The following is a 25692-nucleotide window of genomic DNA, read 5'->3' as shown; positions in this document are numbered from 1 at the left end:
GCAGACATGGTTCAGGAGATGGTCAGAGATGGCAGACATGGTTCAGGAAATGGTCAGAGATGGCAGACATAATTCAGGAGATGGTCAGAGATGGCAGACATGGTTCAGGAAATGGTCAGAGATGGCAGACATAATTCAGGAGATGGTCAGAGATGGCAGACATGGTTCAGGAAATGGTCAGAGATGGCAGACATAATTCAGGAGATGGTCAGAGATGGCAGACATGGTTCAGGAAATGGTCAGAGATGGCAGACATAATTCAGGAGATGGTCAGAGATGGCAGACATGGTTCAGGAAATGGTCAGAGATGGCAGACATAATTCAGGAGATGGTCAGAGACGGCAGACATGGTTCAGGAGATGGTCAGAGGTGGCAGACGTGAGACATGGTACAAGGGATGGTCAGAGACTGTGAATACACTATAGGAGCTGTTGGAAACTGGAAAGGATTTGGCCAGAGATGGCAGACAGGAAACAGGAGATGGTCAGAGACAGCAGACATGGTACAAGCGATGGTCAGAGATGGCAGACAGGAAACAGGAGATGGTCAGAGACAGCAGAATTGGTACAAGAGATGGTCAGAGATGGAAATAAGCTATGCGCCTTGTGATATTTCTCTCAGCAAGAGCTATTAAAAAAAGATAAGAGGGGGGGGGGGGAATGATTTTTTAGGGTGCAATGAGCTTTAAATTGCTCCTAAAGGGTTATGAAAGTTCATTTCAATTATCCAGGTCCTGATTTCTTATTATTTTAATTTATTTCTAATTTAATTTATTTATTTACAAAATAACAAAGAAAGCGTATAAAGTAAAATAAAAAAAGGAAAGTGATAGAACACAAATAACAATCTAATTATTCAAGAAAACAAAAACACACATACAAAGAACACTGAATAAAAATGACCTAAACTACCCTAAAAACACCATAGCTTGTCTAGGAAATTAAAGTGTATGTAAAGCCAAAATATTTTAAGTTATTTTTGCACATTGCGTTAAATTTTTTTTTTTTTCTTCCATCACTATGTCACCCCGTCTTCAGCTTACCAACATTGTAGACCGTGGTCGATGTGGATCCCCCTGAACCAGCAGGGAAATCTTCGGGTTTGGGGACATCCCAAGTCTGGCTGTGGTCCCATTGGAAGAGAGGAGAGATGAGAGGAGTCCCCGCCGGCACAGGATATTCAACCGGAGGATAGATATTATTACAATGAACATTAATCCTGCGGAAGGAAAACATCCGATTATCCGGGGAACCAATGGCAACGTCAACTTATTACAGGACTACAACAGTTTTAAACACAGAATTAGACGGAGGTTTGGGAAAACACAATAATTCATACCCGCTCAAATAGACTTTTCCAATGTTTGTAAGGAAAAACTCCAAATTGTTACTATGTCCTCTCTTCATCAGAGGGAGGATTGTGTTGGTTGACTTTAAACTTCTTCTCAAGATCGCCTGGTGGGATAAAACGCAAGTCAGCGCTGAATGGAAGAAAGATTTTTGTTCCTATAGATGTAAAGCTTAAATAGTTTTTTTTTTTTTTTAACAACAACATTTTTATTAAGCACTTGCCTACTGGGCACTTAAACCCCCCTCCTGCCCAGACCAATTTTCAGCGCTGATGCACTTTGAATGACAATTGCGCGGTCATACAAACACTGTACCCAAATGAAGTCAGTGACTGCAGAAGTACCGATGAAGCTAGTGGTTAGCAGTGGCAGCCCCCATATTTTCTCTTGTGACACTTTAAAGCATGGGCGCTCAACCTGTGGCCCTCCAGCTGCTGCGAAACTACAATTCCCATCATGCCTCTGCCTTTGGGAGTCAAGCTTGTAACTGTCAGTGGCTTGCAATGCCTCATGGGACTTTTCGTTCCGCAACAGCTGGAGGGCCACAGGTTGAGCACCCATGCTTTAAAGCCACTTCAGCCCCGGAGGATTTGGCTGCCAAATGACCGGGCCACTTTTTGCGATTCGGCACTGCGTCGCTTTAACTGACAATTGCGCGGTCGTGCGACGTGGCTCCCAAACAAAATTGCCGTCCTTTTTTACCCACAAATAAAGCTTTCTTTTGGTGGTATTTGATCACCTCTGCGGTTTTTATTTTTTGTTCAAAAAATATATTTTTTTATTATATATTTTTTTCTCCTTCATTGATGTACGCTGATGAGGCTGCACTGATGGGCACCAATAAGGCAGCACTCATAGGCGGCACTGGTGGGCACTTATAGGCGGCACTGGTGGGCCCTGATAGGTGACACTAAAAGCTGGCAGTTGATGGGCACTGATGGGTGGCAGTAATGGGCACTGATGGGTGGCAGTAATGGGCACTGATGGGCGTCACTGCTAGGTGGCACTGGTGGGCATTGATAGGTGGCACTGGTGGGCACTGTAGACACTTGCAGGTGGCACTAGCAGGGGGTACTGGCAGGGGTTACTGGCGGCACAGAGGAGGCAGATGTCAGCGTGAGGAGAAAAAAAAAAAACGATTACCGGCTTTTGTTTACATCACGTGATCAGCTGTCATTGGCTGACAGCTGATCACGTGGTAAGGGGCCGGGACTGGCCCCGTACTCGGATCCGTGATCACCTGAATCTCAGTGATTCGGGTTATCACAACGCGCGCGGCGAAGGGGAGGACTTCTATTGACGCCCTGCCGGCATTTGGGGTCTGCGCTGTAGCCGTCATTTGGCTTTAGCGTGGGCGCCAAGTGGTTAAAAAATATAACTATTTTTAAATCCATTTTTATTACAGCTTCAGTTATGAATGAACACAGTGAGTGAGTGTGTTCACTGTGTTCATTTAGAAAAAGGAAAGGGGCTGCTAAAATACATATTTAAATAGTCCCTTACCCCACTTTCCATTCTGAAAGGGAGCGCAGCGAGGGGGAGAGGAGGGAAGCCAGCAGCACAGTGGCGGTGGGGCGCAATACAGGGGGAAGCCCAGGCAATAGGGGATTTGGCATTGCATGCAGTGATTAGGGTGCGAATAGGCACACCCTCTATGAATCCACCCTTAATTCCATGGGGGAATAACATGAACATTTCCAGTAAAGGAAACAATCATATTGTGAAAAATTAACTGTGATAAATAAATGATGAATAAAACGTAATATACTATATGCAAAACACTACACATACAGTACAGACCAAAAGTTTGGACACACCTTCTCATTCAAAGAGTTTTCTTTATTTTCATGACTATAAAAATTGTAGATTCACACTGAAGGCATCAAAACTATGAATTAACACATGTGGAATTATACATAACAAAAAAAGTGTGAAACAACTGAAAATCTATTTAATATTCTAGGTTCTTCCACCTTTTGCAGCACTGGTAAGAGGAGACTGTGTGAATCAGGCCTTCATGGTAGAATATCTGCTAGAAAACCACTGCTGAAGAAAGGCAACAAGCAGAAGAGACTTGTTTGGGGTAAAGAACACAAGGAATGGACATTAGACCAGTGGAAATCTGTGCTTTGGTCTGATGAGTCCAAACTTGAGATCTTTGGTTCCAACCCCCGTGTCTTTGTGCGACGCAGAAAAGGTGAACGGATGGACTCTACATGCCTGGTTCCCACCGTGAAGCATGGAGGAGGAGGTGTGATGGTGTGGGGGTGCTTTGCTGGTGACACTGTTGGGGATTTAGTCAAAATTGAAGGCATACTGAACCATCATGCTATTCCATCCGGTTTGCATTTAGTTGGACCATCATTTATTTTTCAACAGGACAATGACCCCAAACACACCTCCAGGCGGGGGAAGGGCTATTTGACCAAGAAGGAGAGTGACGGGGTGCTGCGCCAGGTGACTACCTCTTGAAGCTCATCAAGAGAATGCCAAGAGTGTGCCAAGCAGTAATCAAAGCAAAAGGTGGCTACTTTGAAGAACCTAGAATATGAAATATATTTTCAGTTGTTTCACACTTTTTTGTTATGTATAATTCCACATGTGTTAATTCATAGTTTTGATGCCTTCACAGTGTGAATCTACAATTTTCATAGTCCTGAAAATAAAGAAAACTCTTTGAATGAGAAGATGTGTCCAAACTTTTGGTCTGTACTGTATATCCTATTGCATGGTTTGTGCTGAAACGAATACCATTAATAGCGCACAAAACAACAAAAAAAACACATATACCATTGCCCAGCAGGTGTCACTGTTGCTGCAGTTTTTAAAATTTCACAATTTCAAACAAAAATCTTTTTTTTTTTATTGGTCTTTTGTATCATTCTAATTTTCAGAGAATTTGGGGTTTTACTAGCTGTAAGCCATAATCATTAAAAGAAAGAAAGGCTTGAAATATATCACGGTGTGTATCAACGCATCTATATAAAATATATTACGTTTTTGATGATATTCTAATTTTATGAGATGCACGTGTGTGTGTAATTTTATATATATTATATATATATATATATATATATATATATATATATATATATATATATATATATATATATATACACACACACACACACACACACACACACACACACATTTATTATTACTTTTATAATGAAGCCATTGTGAGAAAAAAATTTTTTTTTTAAATTTCATTTATTTTTTATTAAGTTTTTAGTTCCATTTATTAATTCAGGTTCACCTGTTCATTTAATTTAAACCATACAAACAAAATTTCTTCCAGAGTGTCACTGATGTACTCTTGAGATCGAGTACCTCGGGCTTAGAGAGCTGCAATTGGGAAAAACAAATGGTCTCATGTATGGAAGCTGTTATTACGTCTCCTATACTTATCTATCACTAAGCATCTGCTCTGTAGCAGAGTGAAAACATTTCTATAAAGCAGGTGTGTGTGTGTGTGTGTGTGTGTGTCAGTAATAAGATTTCATATCCACCCTGATCCCTTAAATGCAAAAATAATGGAGTAAGCCACCAAAAATGACTGGGGCTGATCCACCCATTCCGAGATCATGTGACCAGGGAATACGGGCACATCATGATTGGCCAACGTGAGATCCCAGGCCATCACAAGGGAGCGGACAAGATGACAAGACCCTATGTCCACCATTCTCAACCAGTGTTCGACCCTAGGGTTCCTCCAGAGGGGTTAGCTATTGTGGGAAGGAGCTGAGACAGCCGCTGAGGGACTCCAGAAGAGGAGGATCAGGGGCCACTCTGTGCAAAACGAACTGCACAGTGGAGGCAAGTATGACATTTTTTATTTTAATTTTTTTAAACAACAACCTTTACAACCCCTTTAACAGGGACACAGACAGCAATAAAAAACTGACATGCTAAAAAACTGACGTGCTATTCCCGCTCCACTTTATCCAAAACTAACAAAAAGAAAAAGTTTAATTATACTTTAACCATGGATTAAGGGGCATTTTTGCCATTGACCTCCAAAGGCAATAGACCCCCTTAGGGAACCATTTTAGTAAGAGTTCCAAGACCAGAAATTATTTTAGAGGTTCCTCTGGGGTAAAATGGTTGAGAAAGGCTGCCCTATGTGATAGCAGTAGACAGGTTCTCTTTAGGAGACATCAAGGGGGTCTATTCAACCCTCCAATGTCACCTCTGCACTCCTTTTCAACTAAGCAAGTAGAGAAAATAATTACTGCCAAAAAGCAAGGGTGCGCTAATAAAGAAAAGCTTATAGGACTTACCTGAAGAAGGGCGTGAGGAGCGATTTCGACCACCACTGCGTTTTCGGGGATGCTCTGTAAGCCTTCCTGGAATAAGACCGGACTCACTAAATTATTAACGTGGTACTCTGCTGATGAGAGCTGCGCAAGATCACTTCGCCAATGAGATTCAGGGATGGAGGTGCTGACCCAGCGGTGGGATCGTTTCTTAGGCACAGTGATGACCTATGACAAACGAGACAGAGATGGCAAATCAAAGGTCTGCAGGGAACAGGACGGAATCCTCATGCAGTAAAACCCATCTGAGGCTGGCTTAATAGCAAAAGCATCTGGACTAGAAGACTTACCTTCTTAAGAGCACGGAGAAGTGATGGGGCAATAGACGCCATGTAATAGGAGTGAAAGGCCACTCCAGCACTCTGTACCTCCTTTGCAAAGACGCCATCCTTCTTCAGTTTTACAACAAAGTCCCTCACGGAATCCTGTAACGCAGATATCCAGAAAGCTCTTAAAATGGGCCGGTTATCAAATATATATATTTTTTATGTTAAGTAAATAAAGAGGGTACTCCCTCGAAACATGTAACCCAGGATGAGGCTCTGATGAAGAGGATACTCCCTCAAAATGTATAACCCAGGATTTGGCTCTGATAAAGAAGGTACTTGCTGGAAACACGTAACCCAGGATGGGGCTCTGATGAAGAAGGTACTCCTTCAAAATGCATAACCCAGGATGAGGCTCTGATAAAGTAGGAACTTGCTGGAAACATGTAACCCAGGATGGGGCTCTGATTAAGTAGGAACTTGCTGGAAACATGTAACCCAGGATGGGGCTCTGATGAAGAAGGTACTCCTTCAAAACACATAACCCAGGACTGGACTTTGATGAAAAGGGTACAAGGGTACTCCCTAAGAAACCTGTAGCCTAGGATGGAGCTCTGATAAAGAGGGCATTCCCTTGAAATGTAAAACTCAGGTTGGTTGTTGGTGTGTTTTCCCTCAAAACACACAACACAGAATAGGGCGTTGATGAAGAGGGTACTTCTTTAAAACACATAGCCCAGCATGGGGCTCTGATTAAGAGGGTACTCCTTTAAAATGCATAACCCAGGATTGGGCTCTAATGAAGAGGGTATTCCCACAAAATGCATAACCCAGGATGAGGCTCTGATGAAGAGGGTACTCCTTCGTAACATATAACCCAGAATTGGGCTCTGATGAAGAGGGGAAACATGTAGCCTAGGATGAGGCTCTGATGAAGAGGGTACTCCTTCGAAACATACAACCCAGAATTGGGCTCTGATGAAGAGGGGAAACTCTGGAAACATGCAACCCAGGATGAGGCTCTGATGAAGAGGGTACTCCTTAGAGCCCAATTCTGGGTTATATGTTTCGAAGGAGTAACCTCTTCATCAGAGCCTCATCCTGGGTTACATGTTTCCAGAGTGTCCCCTCTTCATCAGAGCCCAATCCTGGGCTATATGTTTCGAAGGAGTACCCTCTTCATCAGAGCCTCATCCTGGGTTACATGTTTCGAGAGATGACCCTCTTCATCAGAGCCCAATTCTGGGTTATATGTTTCGGATGAAGAGGGTCATCTCTCGAAACATGTAACCCAGGATGAGGCTCTGGTGAAGAGGGTACTCCTTCGAAACATATAACCCAGAATTGGGCTCTGATGAAGAAGGTCATCTCTCGAAACATGTAACCCAGGATGAAGCTCTGATTAAGAGGGTACTCCCTCGAAATGCAAAACCCAGCATGGGTCTTGGAGGGTATTCCTTCAAAGCACATAACCCAGGATGGGGCTGTGATGAAGAGGGTACTCCCTTGAAACACATAAGCCAGGATGCTATACTGAGGTAAAGCTTATGTCTCTGTGGTGAAGCATTCTTGTTCAGGCATCACCCAGGGTCACCATCATCCAGGCTCGGCATCATCCAGGCTCACCATCTACTTCTACTTCAGAGATGACACAGCTATGTAAATGCCGATGCCTTTGCAGCTCTTAGCCGTGTTCACAAATTTCTGACACAGATCAGCCGCTGCTACAACCTCTCTCTTTGTGAGCTACAACAAAGTTACAATTCTAATCACTGGGGTCTGATCACTGGGGGAGAAGGGAATAAGGAAATGGTTTCTTCTGCGTGCAGCTGACTGATGACATTATCTCAGCCTAGATAAAGTCCGGGACTAGAGATCAAATATGCTTTTTTAATGATAAAAAGTGAAAAACATAGTTCCATTGTTACTGGAGGAAATGCTGCAATCAAGTTAAACCAACACTTCACAAAAGAGATGAGTGACCTACAAAGAACAGGGCCATTACCTGGGGTCCGGATATGGTGACCGTGTCCTCAGAATTATGGCAAGCCGGTACCACTCCCTGTGGGCACTGAACTTTACATTCCTCCCAAGTCAAACCTGCCGAGAGCAAATAAAAGTCATGATGAAATGTTTACCTGCCTGGCAACTGCCAGTGGGATTCAATTACAGAGATTCAGCAGAATATTTTGCCCAGCTCAATTGCTGAATGTTAGTAAAAGTTCTAACAAATGAAAATATTGAAACAGAACCGCAGGACACTCTTACATCTTCAACATTACAGAACAAATCTACTACAAGTCATACTCTGACCTGAATACAGGAGAAACTTCACAGACTTTACTGCCTATGGCCGCCATTCTCAGCAGAGGTTCCTCAAGTTACGGCTGACTGACCTCTGATGGTGCCCGCAGAGTTCTGGGGCCTACACTACTTGGTAGCAGCATGACACCATTGATCTCTGAGCTCTCTGGTGATCAGTAGCAAGAATAATCCTTACAATGTAAAAGGCATTTTTCCACTGACAACCAATGTAAGGGGCATTTTTCCACTGATCACCAATGTAAAGGGACCTTCATCCCACTGATCACCAATGTAAGAGACATTCTTCCCACTGATCACCAATATAAGGAGCATTCTTCCCACTGACCACCAATGTAAGGGGCATTCTTCCCACTGATCACCAATATAAGGGGCATTCTTCCCACTGACCACCAATGTAAGGGGCATTTTTCCACTGATCACCAATGTAAAGGGACCTTCATCCCACTGATCACCAATGTAAGAGACATTCTTCCCACTGATCACCAATATAAGGAGCATTCTTCCCACTGACCACCAATGTAAGGGGCATTCTTCCCACTGATCACCAATATAAGGGGCATTCTTCCCACTGACCACCAATGTAAGGGGCATTCTTCCCACTGATCACCAATGTAAGGGACATTCTTCCCACTGACCACCAATGTAAGGGACATTCTTCCCACTGACCACCAATGTAAGGGGCATTCTTCCCACTGATCACCAATGTAAGGAACATTCTTCCCACTGATCACCAATGTAAGGGACATTCTTCCCACTGATCACCAATGTAAGGGACATTCTTCTCACTGATCACCAATGTAAGGGACATTCTTCCCACTGATCACCAATGTAAGGAACATTCTTCCCACTGATCACCAATGTAAGGGACATTCTTCCCACTGACCACCAATGTAAGGGGCATTCTTCCCACTGATCACCAATGTAAGGGACATTCTTCTCACTGATCACCAATGTAAGGGACATTCTTCCCACTGATCACCAATGTAAGGGGCATTCTTCCCACTGATCACCAATGTAAGGGGCATTCTTCCCACTGATCACCAATGTAAGGAACATTCTTCCCACTGATCACCAATGTAAGGGACATTCTTCCCACTGATCACCAATGTAAGGAACATTCTTCCCACTGATCATTAATGTAAGGGGCATTCTTCCCACTGACCATCAATGTAAGGGACATTCTTCCCAGTGACCATCAATGTAAGGAACATTCTTTCCACTGACCATCAATGTAAGGGACATTCTTTCCACTGACCATCAATGTAAGGAACATTCTTCCCACTGACCACCAAATGTATGGGTCGTTATTCCTATTGACCTCCAATGTAAGGGGTATAATTCTTACAGACCACCAAGGTAAGGGTCACTATTCCTATTGACCACCAATATAAGGGGCATGCTTCCCAATGACCACCAAATGTAAGGGTCATTCTTCCTACTGTCCACCAAGGTAAGGGATATTATACCTACAGATCACCAGCATTCTTCCCACTGACCACCAATGTAAGGGGCATTCTTCCAACTGATCACCAATGAAAGGGGCATTCTACCCACTAACCACCAATGTAAGGGGCATTCTTTCCACTGACCACCAATGCAAGCGGTAATATTCCTACAGTAAGGGGCATATGACGTCCAGTCAGGATAACTGAACCACCGCCTGGCCGTCATTCTGCTATAGGCCGGGCGGGAAGTGGTTAAACTGAGATGCCCTCGGTAACAACCAAGTAACCGCTGACAAAAATCTCCCCATAAAACAGCTGTGGCAGCCAATAAAAACCCACAGAGTGAAAAAAAAATCCAAAAAAATGGCTTTAGCTAAAAATGAAACTCATAATTTAAGTCAAGTATTTCAATAGAAAGATATCAGTGTGACTCACCAACAGCAGCCATTCCTCCCGGTGGTAACTTGGCTTCTTTAATGCATTTACCCCGCCAGTAAGCAGCAAGAATGGCTTCGCCATGAGTGAGTGAGTTGTCTGCATAGCCGCATGCCAATTCTCCCACAGAATGTCCAACAATGCCATCAGGCTCCAGTTTCATGGCCTTCAGCATGTCGATCTGAGCAATCTGCAAGGAAGACCGCAGCCTGTGAGCTGGAATTTACCAGTGGGCAATGGTCTCACCACCATCGGGCATTCACTAGAAGTCACTATTACCTTACCTGAATGGCTGCAAGACCAACGAATGCATGGACGGTGTCCTCAAAGGTGCTGTCATCGGCTTTTAGGAGGAGATCCGAAACCTTCAGCCCAGTTCCTTTCAAGGCTTCATCAGACCTAAAGATTGACTCCCGAAACATGTCCAGGTTCATAAGGCTATGGCCCATCCCTTTCCATTGTGTCCCCATTCCTGTAAACACATCATTTACAAGAAAACATTTAATCAAAGTGACCATAGACTCTACATCCTGTATATGGGTAGAGGCTGCCCTGCAAAGTATGGATGTATAAAGGTTATTGATAACTAGACCCCCGCCTTCCTCCCTACCCCTAACTCACGTCCTTAACCAATTCCATACCACAGTACGTCATATGACGTCCTGGACTTCAGTGGTGGGATATCTCATGGCGGGTGCAGCTACAGGCATCATTCAGATATATCTGTTTTCAGGCGGTGATTCTGCACACCATAGGAACAATCATATCGGCGGTTCTGCCGCTTGATCGTTCTTATAGACGGCGGGAGGGCACATCCCCCCTCCCGCCGCCATCTGGTGCTTCTCCGTGCCATTGGAGGCCCAGAGAACAAATCGTCCGCCACCAGATAAAGACCATAAGGATGACCGGGGACCAGATGGTCACCGGTCATCTCTATGACCGTCCGAGGTCCGGGTGCGACGTTACGACGTCACGCCCGGGTACCCGGAAGTAAACAAAGCCACAACCGTGGCTGAAAGCATGAGATCAGTGAATTTTTTTTCACAATCTCATGCTTCCCAGCCTGGAGGAGAGACGTGGGGTCTTATTGACCATCTCTCCATAAAGAGGACCTGTCACACGTTTACATATGTGGGCGGGACAATTATTATTATTTTTTTTTTCTAAAACTCCCGTCCCCAGTAGCTCGCGCTCAGAAGCGAATGCGCACACAAGTCCCGCCCACATATGTAAACGCTGTAAAAACCACACGTGAGGTTAGAGCGAGAGCAATAATTCTAGCACTAGACCTCCTCTAACTCTAAACTGGTAACCTGTAAGGAAAAAAAAAAGCGTTGCCTATGGAGATTTTTAAGTATCGAAGTTTGACGGCATTCCATGAGTGTGCGCAATTTTACGTTTTTTACACTTTTTTTTTTTATCACTTTTATTCCTATTACAAGGAATGTAAACATCCCTTGTAATAGGAATAGTGTGTGACAGGTCCTCTTTATGGAGAGATGCCGGGTAAATAAGACCACATCGCTCCTCCAGGCTGGAAAGCATGAGATCGTGAAAAAAAAATAAAAATTCACCGATCTCATGCTTTCAGCCGCAATTGCAGCTTTGTTTACTTCCGAGTACCCGGGCGTGACGTCATAACGTCGCGCCGGGGCTTTCAACGGCCATAGAGATCACCGGAAATCTCTATCCTCCCCATCCGGCGGCGGCCGATTCATTCTCCGAGCCTCCGATGGCACGGGAGAGCCCGGAGAAGCACCGGATGGCGGTGGGAGGGGACATCCAGTGAGGCTCTGTGCCACCCAGCTGCCTAGAAACCAATGCCACTGAGTGGCTCAGTCACCAGCGTCGTAGAAACCAATGATACACAACATCATTGGTTGCTATTCCCGCATCCTAGCAACCAAAGGGGCATGGGGGTACCAAACAAATAGCCACATGGGTTGCGGCAATAAGGAGGCACCCACTGAAGATCATACAGACATTTGAATGTTTCTGGGGAAGGAGGAGGTGTCAAAAAAGATGGCAATTGCTGACAAGCAATAGTGATCCTGGTCTATACTTTAACGTAGATAAGTAAGGTTCAACAAGGGTCTCCAAACTGTGGCCATGGGGCCAGATGCGGCCCTTTGCTTGCTTCTTTCTGGCCCTTGGGCGCCATATAATGCACTGATACAAACAATGGGGCATAATTCCTCCCACTGACACCAATGAACAGGCACAATTCCTCCCAAGGACATCAATGATGGGGCACAATTTCTCCCAATGACACCAACAATAGGAACCAATGACACTAATGTTGGGGCCCAATTTCTCCCAATGATGGGGCACAATTTCTCCCAATGACACCAACAATAGGACCCAATGACACCAATGTTGGGGCCCAATTTCTCCCAATGACACCAATGATGGGGCCCAATTTCTCCCAATGACACCAACAATAGGACCCAATGATACCAATGATGGGGCACAATTTCTCCCAATGACACCAATGATTGGGCACAATTTCTCCCAATGACACCAACAATGGGACCCAATGACACCAATGATGGGGCATAATTTCTCCCAATGACACCAATGAGGGGGCACAATTCCTCTCACTGTCACCAAAGATGGGGGAATGTTTTTACCAACTGATGTCAGGACCTTTTCTTTTACCAATGGCCACAGTCTGGCCCTCCTAAAGTCTGCAGCATAGTAAACTGGCCCTTTTTTTTTAAAGTTGGGAGACCCCTTGTCTACAACAATAGAACTTATTGTTGGCTCATTTCCCCCCCATTACCTGAACAGATGTACCAAAGAGGTCTGCCAGTTGTCTGGGACTGTTGGATTTCCTTCACATCACTCTCCGTTCCGACAAGTGTGTAACCCCGGTATGGCATGGCGGAGGGTGGGATCCCGGAAATACTGTTTAACAGGTTCACCAGTGTGGCATCAGAGGCGAGGTTCCTGCTCTTCTCCATCAGAGTCTCCACTGCTTCCTGTGTCCTCCCGCACACCTGCACCAGGCGGGGCAGAGGCAGAGCTTCGGTAGAGGAAAGTTTCTTCTTGTTGGGCCTCAAGATCACATGAACATTGGAGCCTCCAAAGCCAAACGAGTTGATGCCAACTATGCCGCCCTTCACTGGGATGGGCTTGGACACTACTTGGATTCTGCCATCTTGCAATGCCGGGATGTCTGGGTTTGGGTTCTTGTAGTGAAGATTAGGAGCCCATACCCCATGCTCCAGGGATAGAATGACCTGTGGAAATGGAAATATAGAAAAAGACAACTTCTTACATTTATAATGGAAAAGGTGGTGAAATGTCTGCACTTGAGTCCTCTCATCTCAACATCTACCATGGCCATTTTTCATTTCCTACCATGACCCGGGTCGATGAGACGATGACAGGCATCCATCACTTTTTGTACAAGTGTACCATCTTCTTTAGTTTTACCAATAGAGATGAGCAAAATTGGGGCTTTTCAATCTTTCAAAAACTAGGAGATTTCACCAAAATGACACTATTTTGGTGAAATCTATTGAAGTCAATAGGCAAGGCAAAATGAAAGGTGCTTTTTGGTGGATTTTAATGCCTATCAATGTACATTTATAAGAGGCTGGGGGACTCTTGACTTCTGATGTAAGGGGGGGGGGGGGGTGCTCTGGACATCTAGTCTTACAGATACAAAAGGCCCTTTGAGGGCAACCATAATGCTGATGCGGTCCACAATGAAATGGAGCTTGACCAATGGTGTCCCCAGGGGAGGGCCAGAGGGGGCCCTGACCCCCCCCCCCCCCCAACATTATGCTGTGCCCCACCAAATTAACAGCACTCATGTCACCCCATGGTGGTTGGAAAATCTAAAGCTCAACACACACACAAACACACACACACACAATCTGACTGTACAATCACCTTTCTACCTGCCAACAATTATGTAGTGCAAGGGCCTGCCTGATCAGATACAAATGAAATGGATAGTTTGTGTTAAGCTGGCCATACACCATACAATTTTCTTATTCAATTTTCTTTAGATTTACCTTCAACTATGTCTGAGTGCATACAAATTCAACGTGTTTAGGTTTGACCTCCTATTATATGGTTTTGGTAAATCTAAGGCTGCTTTCACACGGAGGCGCTTTGCAGGCGCTATTGCGATAAAATAAGCGCCTGCAATGCACCCTGAAAGAGCCGCTCCTTTATATCCAGTGTGAAAGCCTGAGGGCTTTCACACTGGAGCGTTGAGCTGGTGGGAACGCTAAAAAAAAAAAAAAAAGTCCTGCCAGCCGCATCTTTGAGGCGCCCCTGCCCATTGAAAATCAATGGGGTAGCGCCTACAAATGCCGTTTTGCGGGCCGGTTTAACCCTTTTTCGGACGCTAGCAGGGGTTAAATTCTCCCTGCTAGAGCCCGAAAATCGCGGCAAACACGACAGTAAAACACCACAAAAAATAGCAGTGCTTTACCGCCAGCGCACCAGGCGCCTCAGTGTGAAAGTACCCTAAAGGAAAGTTGTATAATGTATGGCCAGCCTAAGTCTTCATATTACAGGGCTTTGGGAAATCTGTGAATGGAAATTTATATTGTAAAGGTGTATGGTGAGCTTTATGAGGATTGTACAATCAGACTGTAAAGGACGTGGCCAACTTGTGTTTGTTGTTAAATACACAGGAACAGGAGTGGCCGACCAACAGAAATAAAATTCAAGCTTAAAACCAATAGAATAGTTTGCTTTCTAAATTACGAACATACACTTGACAACACTGAAATTACTTTTGCATGACCAATAATATATAATAAAATAGCTGTAACAGCAGTTAAAGGGAGTAAACAATGGTATTGTTCTCATCACAATGAGATCCGGTAATTTGAAGTTTCCCCGACTACAAAATGGGATGAATCATTGGCTGCTATTACTGGAGGGCGGGGCTGCTACCTTTAGGACATGCAAAGTGCAATTACTGTGTACAAAATATTTTTTCTTAAATATAGAATTCTTTTGACATGAACATCTTTAAAAACATTTATTTAGGGATTCATTACAATAATACTTATAAACAGAAGTATTAATTGTTAAACTTCTTTTGTATTTACTTCAATTACATTTTTTCTCATATTTTTCTTTTGAAATGAACATCTTTAAATAGATATATTTAGAGATTCATTACAATAATACTTATAACAGAAGAATTGTTAAACTTCTTTTGTATTTATTTACATTTATTTTTTTCTTATATATATATATATATTTATTTTTACATGAACATCTTTAACCACTTAAGGACCGGACCAATATGCTTCTAAATGACTCAAGGGGTTTTTACAATTCGGCACTGTGTCGCTTTAACAGACAATTGCGCGGTCATGCGACCTGGCTCCCAAACACAAAATTGGCGTCCTTTTTCCCCACAAATAGAGCTTTCTTTTGGTGGTATTTGATCACCTCTGCGGTTTTAATTTTTTGCGCTATAAACAAAAATAGAGCGACAATTTTGAAAAAAAAAGCAATATTTTTTACTTTTTGCTATAATAAATATCCCCCAAAAACATATATAATTTTTTTCCCCCTCAGTTTAGGCCCATACGTATTCTTCTACCTATTTTTGGTAAAAAAAAAAAAATCGCAATAAGCGTTTATCGATTGGTTTGCGGAAAATTTATAGCGTTTACAAAATAGGGGATAGTTTTATTTATTTATTTATTTTTTTACTACTAATGGCGGCGATCAGCGATTTTTTTCGTGACTGCGACATTATGGCGTACACTTCTGACACATTTTTTGGACAATTGTCATTTTCACAGCAAAAAATGCATTTAAATTGCATTGTTTATTGTGAAAATGACAGTTGCAGTTTGGGAGTTAACCACAGGGGGCGCTGTAGGAGTTAGGGTTCACCTAGTGTGTGTTTACAACTGTAGGGGGGTGTGGCTGTAGTTCTGACGTCATCGATCGAGTCTCCCTATAAAAGGGGTGACACATTCGATGCAGCCGCCACAGTGAAGCACGGGGGAGCCGTGTTTACATACGGCTCTCCTCGTTCTTCAGCTCCGGGGAGCGATCGCAAAGGGGCGGCTAGAAACGAATAGCCGCGCCCTCGTCCCGGATCGCTCCTGAAGCCACGGGACCTGCCGCATGTACGGCAGGCAGGCACGTACAGGTACGTTGATGTGCCTGTCCGTGCCATTCTGCCGACGTAAATGTACATGCGGCGGTCCGGAAGTGGTTAAAAACATTTATTTAGTGATTCATTACAATAATACTTATTATAACATAAGTATTAATTGTTAATTATTAATTAAATATCTTAATTATTTTTATCTTATTTGTTTGATATATCCCTACTTTCTATTTATTAGGGATACCTTTTATATATATATATATATATATTAATATATATATATATATATATATATACACATACACACACATTTCTTCATCTGCTGTAACAATTTATTTCTTACACTATGTTAAGAAAAAACAATAAAATTCTTGAAATGTTCAGATACGTTTGTGATCCATGCACCTCTGCCAGACAGCACAGCCAGGAAGGCGACTTCCCCAACTGATAGAACACTGAAGAAGTCACCAACTCTGCTCTCTCCTCCTGTCCAGCATGTGCCCTTCTCTCTCCCAGTCCAGGGGCGGCTGCGCATAGGCAGATTTCAAAACAGACTTAGGTACTTATGCTAGCTGTTTGTAAAAATGCATGTCATTATTTTAAGAGGGAATGCACGATGGCAAAAAATGATGCACCGGAGTGCAATACTTCAATAAATAAACCTATATACGTCTTACCTTTGCCAGTGCAGCAAGACCAGAGGCCGGTTCCGGGTGACCCATATTGGATTTGGTGGATCCTATAAGTAGCGGCTCTCTTTCTGAGTTACAGAACACGTTGACGATCCCATTTACTTCCTGAGGGTCCCCAACCTGTGTATGAGGACATTGTGTAACGTTAGAATTCTTTATCTCCTAATTTGATTTTGCAGCTAAAATATTTATGCAGTCCAAGCTTTATTTTCATTTTTAGTAAGGAGGAAGGGTTAAAACCATTGATTTTTGCATTCTTGTTTGGGGCTATTGCTTCACTTCCTGTCCAGTTGATCACTGTCACCAGGACAGGAAGTGAAGAAAAAATCTCCCCAACAGACATGAAAAGCAATAAAAACCTGATAATGGATTTAATTCTTCCCCAATGTGTTACAAGACTGTTTTTAATATTTTTTTTGTTCTACAAAAGTATATTTTAAAGCTGTATGTCACCGTTGGAAAGATCTTCTGCCTTGGTGACCAGTGTCATTAAAACAGGAAGTGAGAAATCCCTCCTGCAGAGACCTTAGAATTCCATCCACCATCACTCCTGATACCAATGATGGGGCACTATCCCTCCCACTGACACCAATGATGGGCCACAATTCCTCCCACTGACACCAGTGATGGGCCACAATTCCTCCCACTGACACCAGTGATGGGCCACAATTCCTCCCACTGACACCAGTGATGGGCCACAATTCCTCCCACTGACACCAGTGATGGGTCACAATTCCTCCCACTGACACCAGTGATGGGCCACAATTCCTCCCACTGACACCAGTGATGGGCCACAATTCCTCCCACCGACACCAGTGATGGGCCACAATTCCTCCCGCTGACACCAGTGATGGGCCACAATTCTTCCCACTGACACCAGTGATGGGCCACAATTCCTCCCACTGACACCAGTGATGGGCCACAATTCCTCCCACTGACACCAGTGATGGGCCACAATTTCTCCCACTGACACCAGTGATGGGCCACAATTCCTCCCACTGACACCAGTGATGGGCCACAATTCCTCCCGCTGACACCAGTGATGGGCCACAATTCCTCCCACTGACACCAGTGATGGGCCACAATTCCTCCCACTGACACCAGTGATGGGGCACTATTCCTGCCAATGACACCAATGATGGGACACTATTCCTGCCACTGACACCAAAGATGGGGCACTATTCCTCCCAATGACACCAATGATGGGACACTATGGAGTTGATTTACTAAAACTGGAGAGTGCAAAATCTGGTGCAGCGGGCTTCCCCGCTGACAGCTGAAATGTAAACAAAACAATGTTGGCAAGGTGTACCATGCCACAATAAAAAAAAAAAAAAAAAAAACACACACACACACACACATTGCATAGCCCCCCCCCCCCCCTAAAAGGAACATACAAACTCCATGCACATCCCTGGTGAGAATGAAAACAGGAATTCTGCACTGAAGGATAAGAACGCTCACCACTGAGCCAATTTTCCTGTAACCCTAAAGATGGCGGGTCATTACCTTAGTACCCGTGCCATGGGCTTCTACATATTCCACCTCGTTGGTTGGGATGCCCGCCTCTTTATACAGGGAGTTCAGTAGTTGCTGTTGTACTTCGCCAGATGGGAAGGTCACGCCTGTCAGCAGAACACAGTAAAGTAAATGACCAATTTTCCCAAATAACATCAGCAGTATTCCTAACTTCAGTAATGGAGAAAGAAAATTGGGAAGTCGGCCCATTGGAAAAAACACATTTTAAGTCCAACTTCAGCCAAACATATTTTTTAATTTTGAAGAGTAAGGAAAGGTTATAATCCACAGCTATGCATTGTTAGGGTGTACCCAAACAGTCCATTTCATGTATAGCCAATCAGGCTGACCCACACACTGAAGGGATGGACATAGCCATAGAAGACTGTGTGACTGATACAGGGCCCAGAGGTACAAGGGGGCCCAGCACTCTCTGCTTAGGATTAACATAAAGTATGTACTGTACTTCTCCCAACTTCAAACAACAATTGAAATTGTGGCGTAAACAAATGCCAATGCACCATCCACATGAGTTCGCTTCTACCCCAGTAGGTAAATGTAAAGAGACGCTTGTGTAGCATAGGTAGTTCATAAAAATCCCATAGGAAGGGTGGTGTACTTTAGTAGGCAGCTCCACCTGAGACAGAAACAAATCTCTGAAATTACAAAAAAGGAACACAAGGGGGCGCCGGCTAAGTGCAGCATCAATGGGTTTATTGCAATTAAATTGGTTGTAAACCCTTTACAACCACTTTAACCTACAGGTAAGCCTAGATGAAGACTTACCTGTATGGGAGGATCCTATAAAATCAGGCATCCGAATCCCATTTACAACTGCAGGAATAGTAAGAGCGCTTTCACACTGTGCCGCACATAGCATCGGCGGTAAAATATCAGTAAAACGCAGCTATTTTTACAGTCGGATTTGCTGCGCATTTCGGCCTTTTAAACCCCCGCTAAAACCTGAGAAAGGGTTAAAACTGCCCGCAATGCGCCACTACAGCGGCGTATTGCCGGCGGTACGGCAGCGCTGCCCATTGATTTCAATGGGCAGGAGCGCATTAGGAGCGGTGAGTTCACCGCTCCAAAGAAGCTGCTGGCAGGACTTTTTCTGATGCCCTGCCAGCGCACCGCTCCAGTGTGAAAGCCCTCTGGCTTTCACACTGGACTGAATAGAGCAGCTGTTTAAGGGTGCATTGCAGGCGCTATTTTTTAACCTATAGCGCCCGTAAAACACCATCAGTGTGAAAGGGGTCCAAGTGTCCCTTTAACAGGCCAAGCATGGGTGCAGATCTGGGAACTCAGCTTAGAGAACTCATTACTAGGTCCCTAAAGAGATAGAAAAGACCAGGGTTAGGCAACCTGGAGCCCACCAGCTGTTGCAGAACTACAAGTCCCATCATGGAAGTAATTGTAACTGCCAGCCTTGCAATGCCTCATGGGAAATGTAGTTCACCAGCTGGAGTGCCCCAGGTTGCCTACACCTGGAATAGACTGCCAGGGGGGGGTTCAACTCTCCAGCATCAACCAAAAGCTGAAATATCAGTTTGGGATGGACTGAGCCTTCAATAGGTTACCCCCCGTTGTATCTAAGCTACCCAATTTTATTATGGGTTGACATACGGAGCTCATCCACATGAGAACAAAGGCATCCATTCACTTTGATGTTACACACCTTGCTCTTTGTAGCCATCTGTGTTGCTTCCAGCATTCAATATTGTAGCATAAACCCGTTTTGCCATAGACTTCTTTGTGACCAGCACAGCGCATGCAGCTTCAGAGCGACAATAGCCATTACCTTGTAGAGCGAGAAAGAGTTGGGTGTGAGTGACAACAACTGTAGTATGACACAGGCATCCATCTAATCCTATAGCACCTGGCATGTTTTCACTTGTACGTCTATAATCCAAGAGGAGCCTATTCCCCTGGGAATTCCACACGCCGACAAACATCACAATACTGGAAGAACTATATAGTCTAAGAGACCTTAGGCTGCCCATAGCCGACTTGGTACCAAAAAAAATTGCATTAAATATTTGACAGGTTTGATTTTTTATATTGAAACTCATGTTTTTCAATTTTCTGACTTTTAGAGCACTAGGGTTCCTTATGTGATTGTTATTATTATTATTATACAGGTTTTATATAGTGCCAACAGTTTGTGCAGCGCTTAAAGCGGTAGTTCACCCTCCTTTCCATCATTAGACCATTACATTCGGCATCGTAGCGCGAGCTACGGTATGCTGGTCTTAAATTTTTAATCCCCGTACTCACTGTGCTATCTCTCATTGAAGAATCCGACTCCCGCGGGGAATGGGCGTGCCTATGGAGAGGGAGGATGATTGACGGCCGGCTCTGGCACGTCACGCTCCCCGAAGACAGCCGGAGTAGGTCTCGGTTCTTCACGGCGCCTGCGCACAGGCTATGCGCATGCGCCGTGAATAGCCAAGCCTATTTCGGCTATTTCCGGAGAAGCGTGACGCGCCAGGGCCGGCCGTCAATCACCTTCTCTCACCATAGGAACACCCATTCCCCGGAATCTTCAATGAGAGATAGCACAGTGAGTACGGGGATAAAAAATGTAAGACCGGCATACCGTAGCTCGCGCTACGATGCCGAATGTAATGGTCTAATAAAAAAAAAACATTTTTTTTTTTTTAACAGGGTGAACCCCCGCTTTAACAAAATAAAGGCAGACATTACAATTTGGTACAAGAGGAATCAGAGGGCCCTGCTCATCAGAGCTTACAATCGAAAAAAGGGAGGGTCAATTGATACAAAAAGGTAATAGCTGTGGGGGGTGAGCTTATGGAGGAAGTAAAACAGTGTTAGTTAGAAGCAGGATAAGCTTCTTTAAAGAGAAGAGTTTTCAGGGATCGTCTAAATATGGTTAGATTAGAAGCTGAAAATGAAAGGAGAGAAGACAGCGTCTTCTCTTCATTCATAAACTGAAACATTGTAAACACAGGTTACAATGTTTCAGTTATGTGAATAGACAGAGTCAGTGATCACTGACTCTGTCCATTCGGAGCAGTAAGGAGCCGGATTTTCCGGCTCCTACCCCGCTCTCCATCCTGACAATTCCAGGGGGTGGAGGAGGAGCACGGAAGGGGAGAGATAGACGGCGGGATACACAAGGGGGACATGGAGGGAGGGAGAGAGACTGCAGCAAAACAGAGGGGGTCTGGAGGAGGACACGGGACAGTCAGCAGTGATCGTGTGTGGGGGAGTTACAAGCACCGATCACCGCTGATTTTAAAGCAGCTGAAAGCCGCGCGGGGGGGGTTGAAGAGAGAAGCGGAGAAATTAATTTTAAATCTATACAGCGGTGATCGGTGCTTGTAACTTCCCCACGCACTGATCACCGCCGACAGTACAAGTACTCGGGCAAATGTTTGGTATCGGCCCCGATACAGATACTAGTATCAGTATTGGGACAACCCTAGATGATTTTTCTCCATATGTGAAAGTGTATGTCAACCATGCAATGGAGCCTTTATTTTAGCTCCAGTTGATCTTGTTTGAACGGATGTAGGAGCAGGCCTGTCGCTACAGGACAGGCAAAACAAACAATTGCTTGGGGCCCCCGAGCTGGCCTGGGGCCCCCAACTTCCCCTTCCCAGGCTGTAGCGTGGACGAGCTCCTCTTCCTTCCTCCTGGAGTCCTGTCAGTCCGGACGGGTACCACGCGTGGTACAGGAGATTCTGTTTCCTGTTCCCGGACGGATTGACAGGACGTGCACACTGAGTGCTCACTCCTTTTAGTCCGGCCGGGAACACAGGAAACTGAATCTCCTGTACCACGCGGTACCTGGGCCGGCCCAGGCACTATCTGATAGGGGGTTGGGGACCCATAATGATAGAACACCGGACTGACAGGAGGAAGAGGAGCCCGGCCACGCTACAGGGGCAGCCTACAGGGAAAATGTGGAGGCGAGATTAGAAAAACATAGGGACAAGGGAGGGGGGGTAAGAACATGGGTTTAAAAAATTAGTGTAGTGCCAACGTAGGCTTTGCGTGCGGGGGGGGGGGGTGCTTGGGGCCCTGTGTAGGAGAATTCAGATTGAGCAGTTTGGACTTCTGAAGCATCCACTACCTGCCACATGGGAAATTGTTGACCAGATCTTAAAAGATGTCCTACACAGGTGTCATGTTTACCTACCTGAGGCATCAAAAGACTTGCAGGTCCCATCGGGGCTCAACATCCCAAGTTTCATAAACTGAACTGATGTGTTGGGTTTTAATAATAGGTTCACACCACCTACAATGGCTGCATCGCACTGCCCATGGTAGATAGCCTTGTAGGCATTTTCTAATGCCAATAAACTTGAGGAGCATGCTGTGTCTATGGCCAAACTGGGCCCTAAAAGAAGAAAAAATAGAATGTGAACAAAAATCAAACACACTCCAGTAATGGCAAGTAGTCTATAGTAGTAGAGTAAAACCTTGGTTTGTTCGCATAATTTGTTCCAGAAACATGCTTGTAATCCAAAGCACTTGTATATCAAAGCATTTTTTTTATTGGGTATAAAAGAGAAGAGAGGCGCCTCTAAGTGAAGCAATAAGTTGCTAAATTTTGTACCTTCACTTACCACTTAAGGACCGCCGCACGACGATATACGTCAGCAGAATGGCACGGCTGGGCACATGGACGTGTGTGTATATATATATATATATATATATATATATATATATATATATATATATATATATACACACACACATACATATATATACACACACACACACACACACACACACATACACACACACATACACATACACACACATACATACGTCCCCTTTAAGAGCCCAGCCGTGGGTCGCCTGCGGGACCCGATCGCCGCTGGTGTCCCGCGATCGGTCACAGAAGCTGAAGAACGGGGAGAGGTGTGTGTAAACAAACCTTCCCCGTTCTTCACTGTGGCAATGTCAGTGATCGTCTGTTCCTTGATATAGGGAACGACGATCACTGACGTCACACATCCAGCCCCACCCCCCCTACAGTTAGAAACACACATGAGGTCACACTTAACCCCAACAGCACCCCCTAGTGGTTAACTCACTGCATTGTCATTTTCACAGTTATCAGTGCATTTTTATAGCACTTTTCGCTGTGAAAATGACAATGGTCCCAAAAATGTGTCAAAAGTGTCCGATGTGTCCACCATAATGAATCAGTCACGAAAAAAAAAAGCGGATTAGTAGTAAAAAAATATTAAGAAAAATGCAATAAAACTATGCCCTATTTTGTAAACGCTATAAATTTTGCGCAAACCAATCAACAAACACTTATTGCGAAAAATAGGTAAAAGAATACGTATCGCCTAAACTGAGGGAAAAAATAAATGTATATCTTTTTTGGGGATATTTATTATAGCAAAAAGTAAAAAATATTAAATTTTTCTCAAAATTGTCGCTCTATTTTTGTTTATAGCGCAAAAAATAAAAAATAAACGCAGAGGTGATCAAATACCACCAAAAGAAAGCTCTATTTGTGAAAAAAAAGAAAAAAAGGACGCCAATTTTGTTTGGGAGCCACGTCGCACGACCGCGCAATTGTCAGTTAAAGCAACGCAGTGCTGAATCGCAAAAAGGGGCAAGGTCCTTAACCTGCATATTGGTCCGGGTCTTAATCGGTTAAATGTAACCATATTGCTACACTTAGAGGCTCCTCTCTTCTTTTTTATACTCAGTTGTGACATGGCGCTACTCTTATATCAAGACATTGCTTGTATATCAAGGCAAAATTTATTAAAACATTTTGCTTGTCTTGCAAAACGCTCTCAAACCAAGTTACTCTCAAACCAAGGTTTTACTGTATATAGATGCAACAAAGTTTACCCTTGAAGTCGAAGAAATAAGATATACGGTTGGCAAACATGGCACGTTGGCACCCCGTCATGCTGTACCCGAGCAGTTCTTCTGGATCACGACTGAAAGCTTCACCTGCTTCTGACCCACTGACACCTACCCAGACCCCTGTTTTTGTACCGCGTAGATCTGACGGATTAATTCCTAGAAGCAAGAAAAAAAATTAAAAAAAATAAAAAATAAAAAAAGGAGCACGTTAGAAGACATAAGGATGAACCGTTCCTATTGACAACTGCAGCAAAAAAGAACTTTCTTTTCATTTCTATAGTGCAGTCAAAAAATGTAGTTTGCTTTAATGAGAAAACAGTTATTTTTCTGGCTCAATGTAGAATCGTGGAATACAAACATCCCTTTATCAACCCTACATGGGTGTTCCCATGACAGCCCACCTGAGCTCAATGCCCACTCTACCATTGGTATGGCCTGGGCAGTGTACCAATGACTTGACTTTTGAGAGGAAGGTCATCTCTCCTTCACCATCCCCATTTTTCCCCCCCTATTCTGGGAAACTCAACCCAGATGACCCAAAATGTCTCGAAGTGATGCGTTCCTCGATGTTCAGAGCCCACTTTGTTGTTAAGCAACAATGGCCCTCTCTTGAACAAATGTCGACTGACCCCAGACTGGGAAGTTTAGGATTTTGGCCTACAGCCCAGTTCTCTTTTTCAGAACCCTTCCCAAAGCGTGAGAATTTACACGCCCAAAGCACTACAAAAATGAATGCACACAACCAGAACCACTCAGGCACCTAGTCTATTCAATGCACTCTTTGATCAATTCCCCAACACAAAAGATTATACCCCTACATTTTTTACTAAGTGGGAATGGGATCTACAAATACAGCTTACAACAGAGCAAAAGCAAGAAAAAGTTCCAGAAGAATGTCTGCTGTATTGACTACAGTAAAGCCTTCGATTGTGTGGATCACAACAAGATGTGGCAAATACTGAAAGAAATGGGAATACCAGACCAGTGGCGTATCTAGAGTATGGCAGCCATGGCAAGCGCCATATGAAGGGGGAGCTGTTGAGTGGCTGGGCAGCAAGGCACTTACCAGGGTCTGAGGGTCTCTTCTTCCCTCCTCCCGAGCATAGGCAGGATCTCCTTTTCAGCACCTTTGCTAATGGACAATGGCAGCGCTATCCCTGCTGCGTTCAGCCACAGCCCTCCCCTGTTCTCCCATTCCATCTGGTCGGATTGGCAGCGCATCAAAGAAGAATATCCACATCATCTACCCCACTGTCATATCCATGTCATCTCCCCCCCACTGTCATATCCACATCATCTCCCCCCCACTGTCATATCCACGACATCTCCCCCCCACTGTCATATCCACGTCATCTCCCCCCCACTGTCATATCCACATCATC

General features: G+C 44.3%; 1 protein-coding gene across 1 annotated transcript in view; it reads right to left on the bottom strand.

Annotated features, from left to right (window-relative positions):
• FASN (fatty acid synthase) overlaps positions 1-25692 on the bottom strand; it is a 93555-nt gene that overhangs the window by 45576 nt on the left and 22287 nt on the right. Inside the window, exons 4-16 of the mRNA XM_040330786.1 lie at positions 24293-24466; positions 22611-22811; positions 20124-20246; positions 18440-18555; positions 16916-17050; positions 12918-13377; positions 10420-10607; positions 10136-10325; positions 7936-8030; positions 5955-6089; positions 5629-5832; positions 1339-1454; positions 1043-1218 (exon numbers count right to left, since the gene is read on the bottom strand). Of these exons, the coding sequence (XP_040186720.1) occupies positions 1043-1218; positions 1339-1454; positions 5629-5832; positions 5955-6089; positions 7936-8030; positions 10136-10325; positions 10420-10607; positions 12918-13377; positions 16916-17050; positions 18440-18555; positions 20124-20246; positions 22611-22811; positions 24293-24466 (2313 nt within the window). The remainder of the gene's footprint in view (positions 1-1042; positions 1219-1338; positions 1455-5628; positions 5833-5954; positions 6090-7935; positions 8031-10135; positions 10326-10419; positions 10608-12917; positions 13378-16915; positions 17051-18439; positions 18556-20123; positions 20247-22610; positions 22812-24292; positions 24467-25692) is intronic.

Source organism: Rana temporaria, chromosome 12, assembly GCF_905171775.1.
Source record: "Rana temporaria chromosome 12, aRanTem1.1, whole genome shotgun sequence".
NCBI lineage: Eukaryota > Metazoa > Chordata > Amphibia > Anura > Ranidae > Rana > Rana temporaria.
This window is presented reverse-complemented; position numbering and strand designations above follow the sequence as displayed.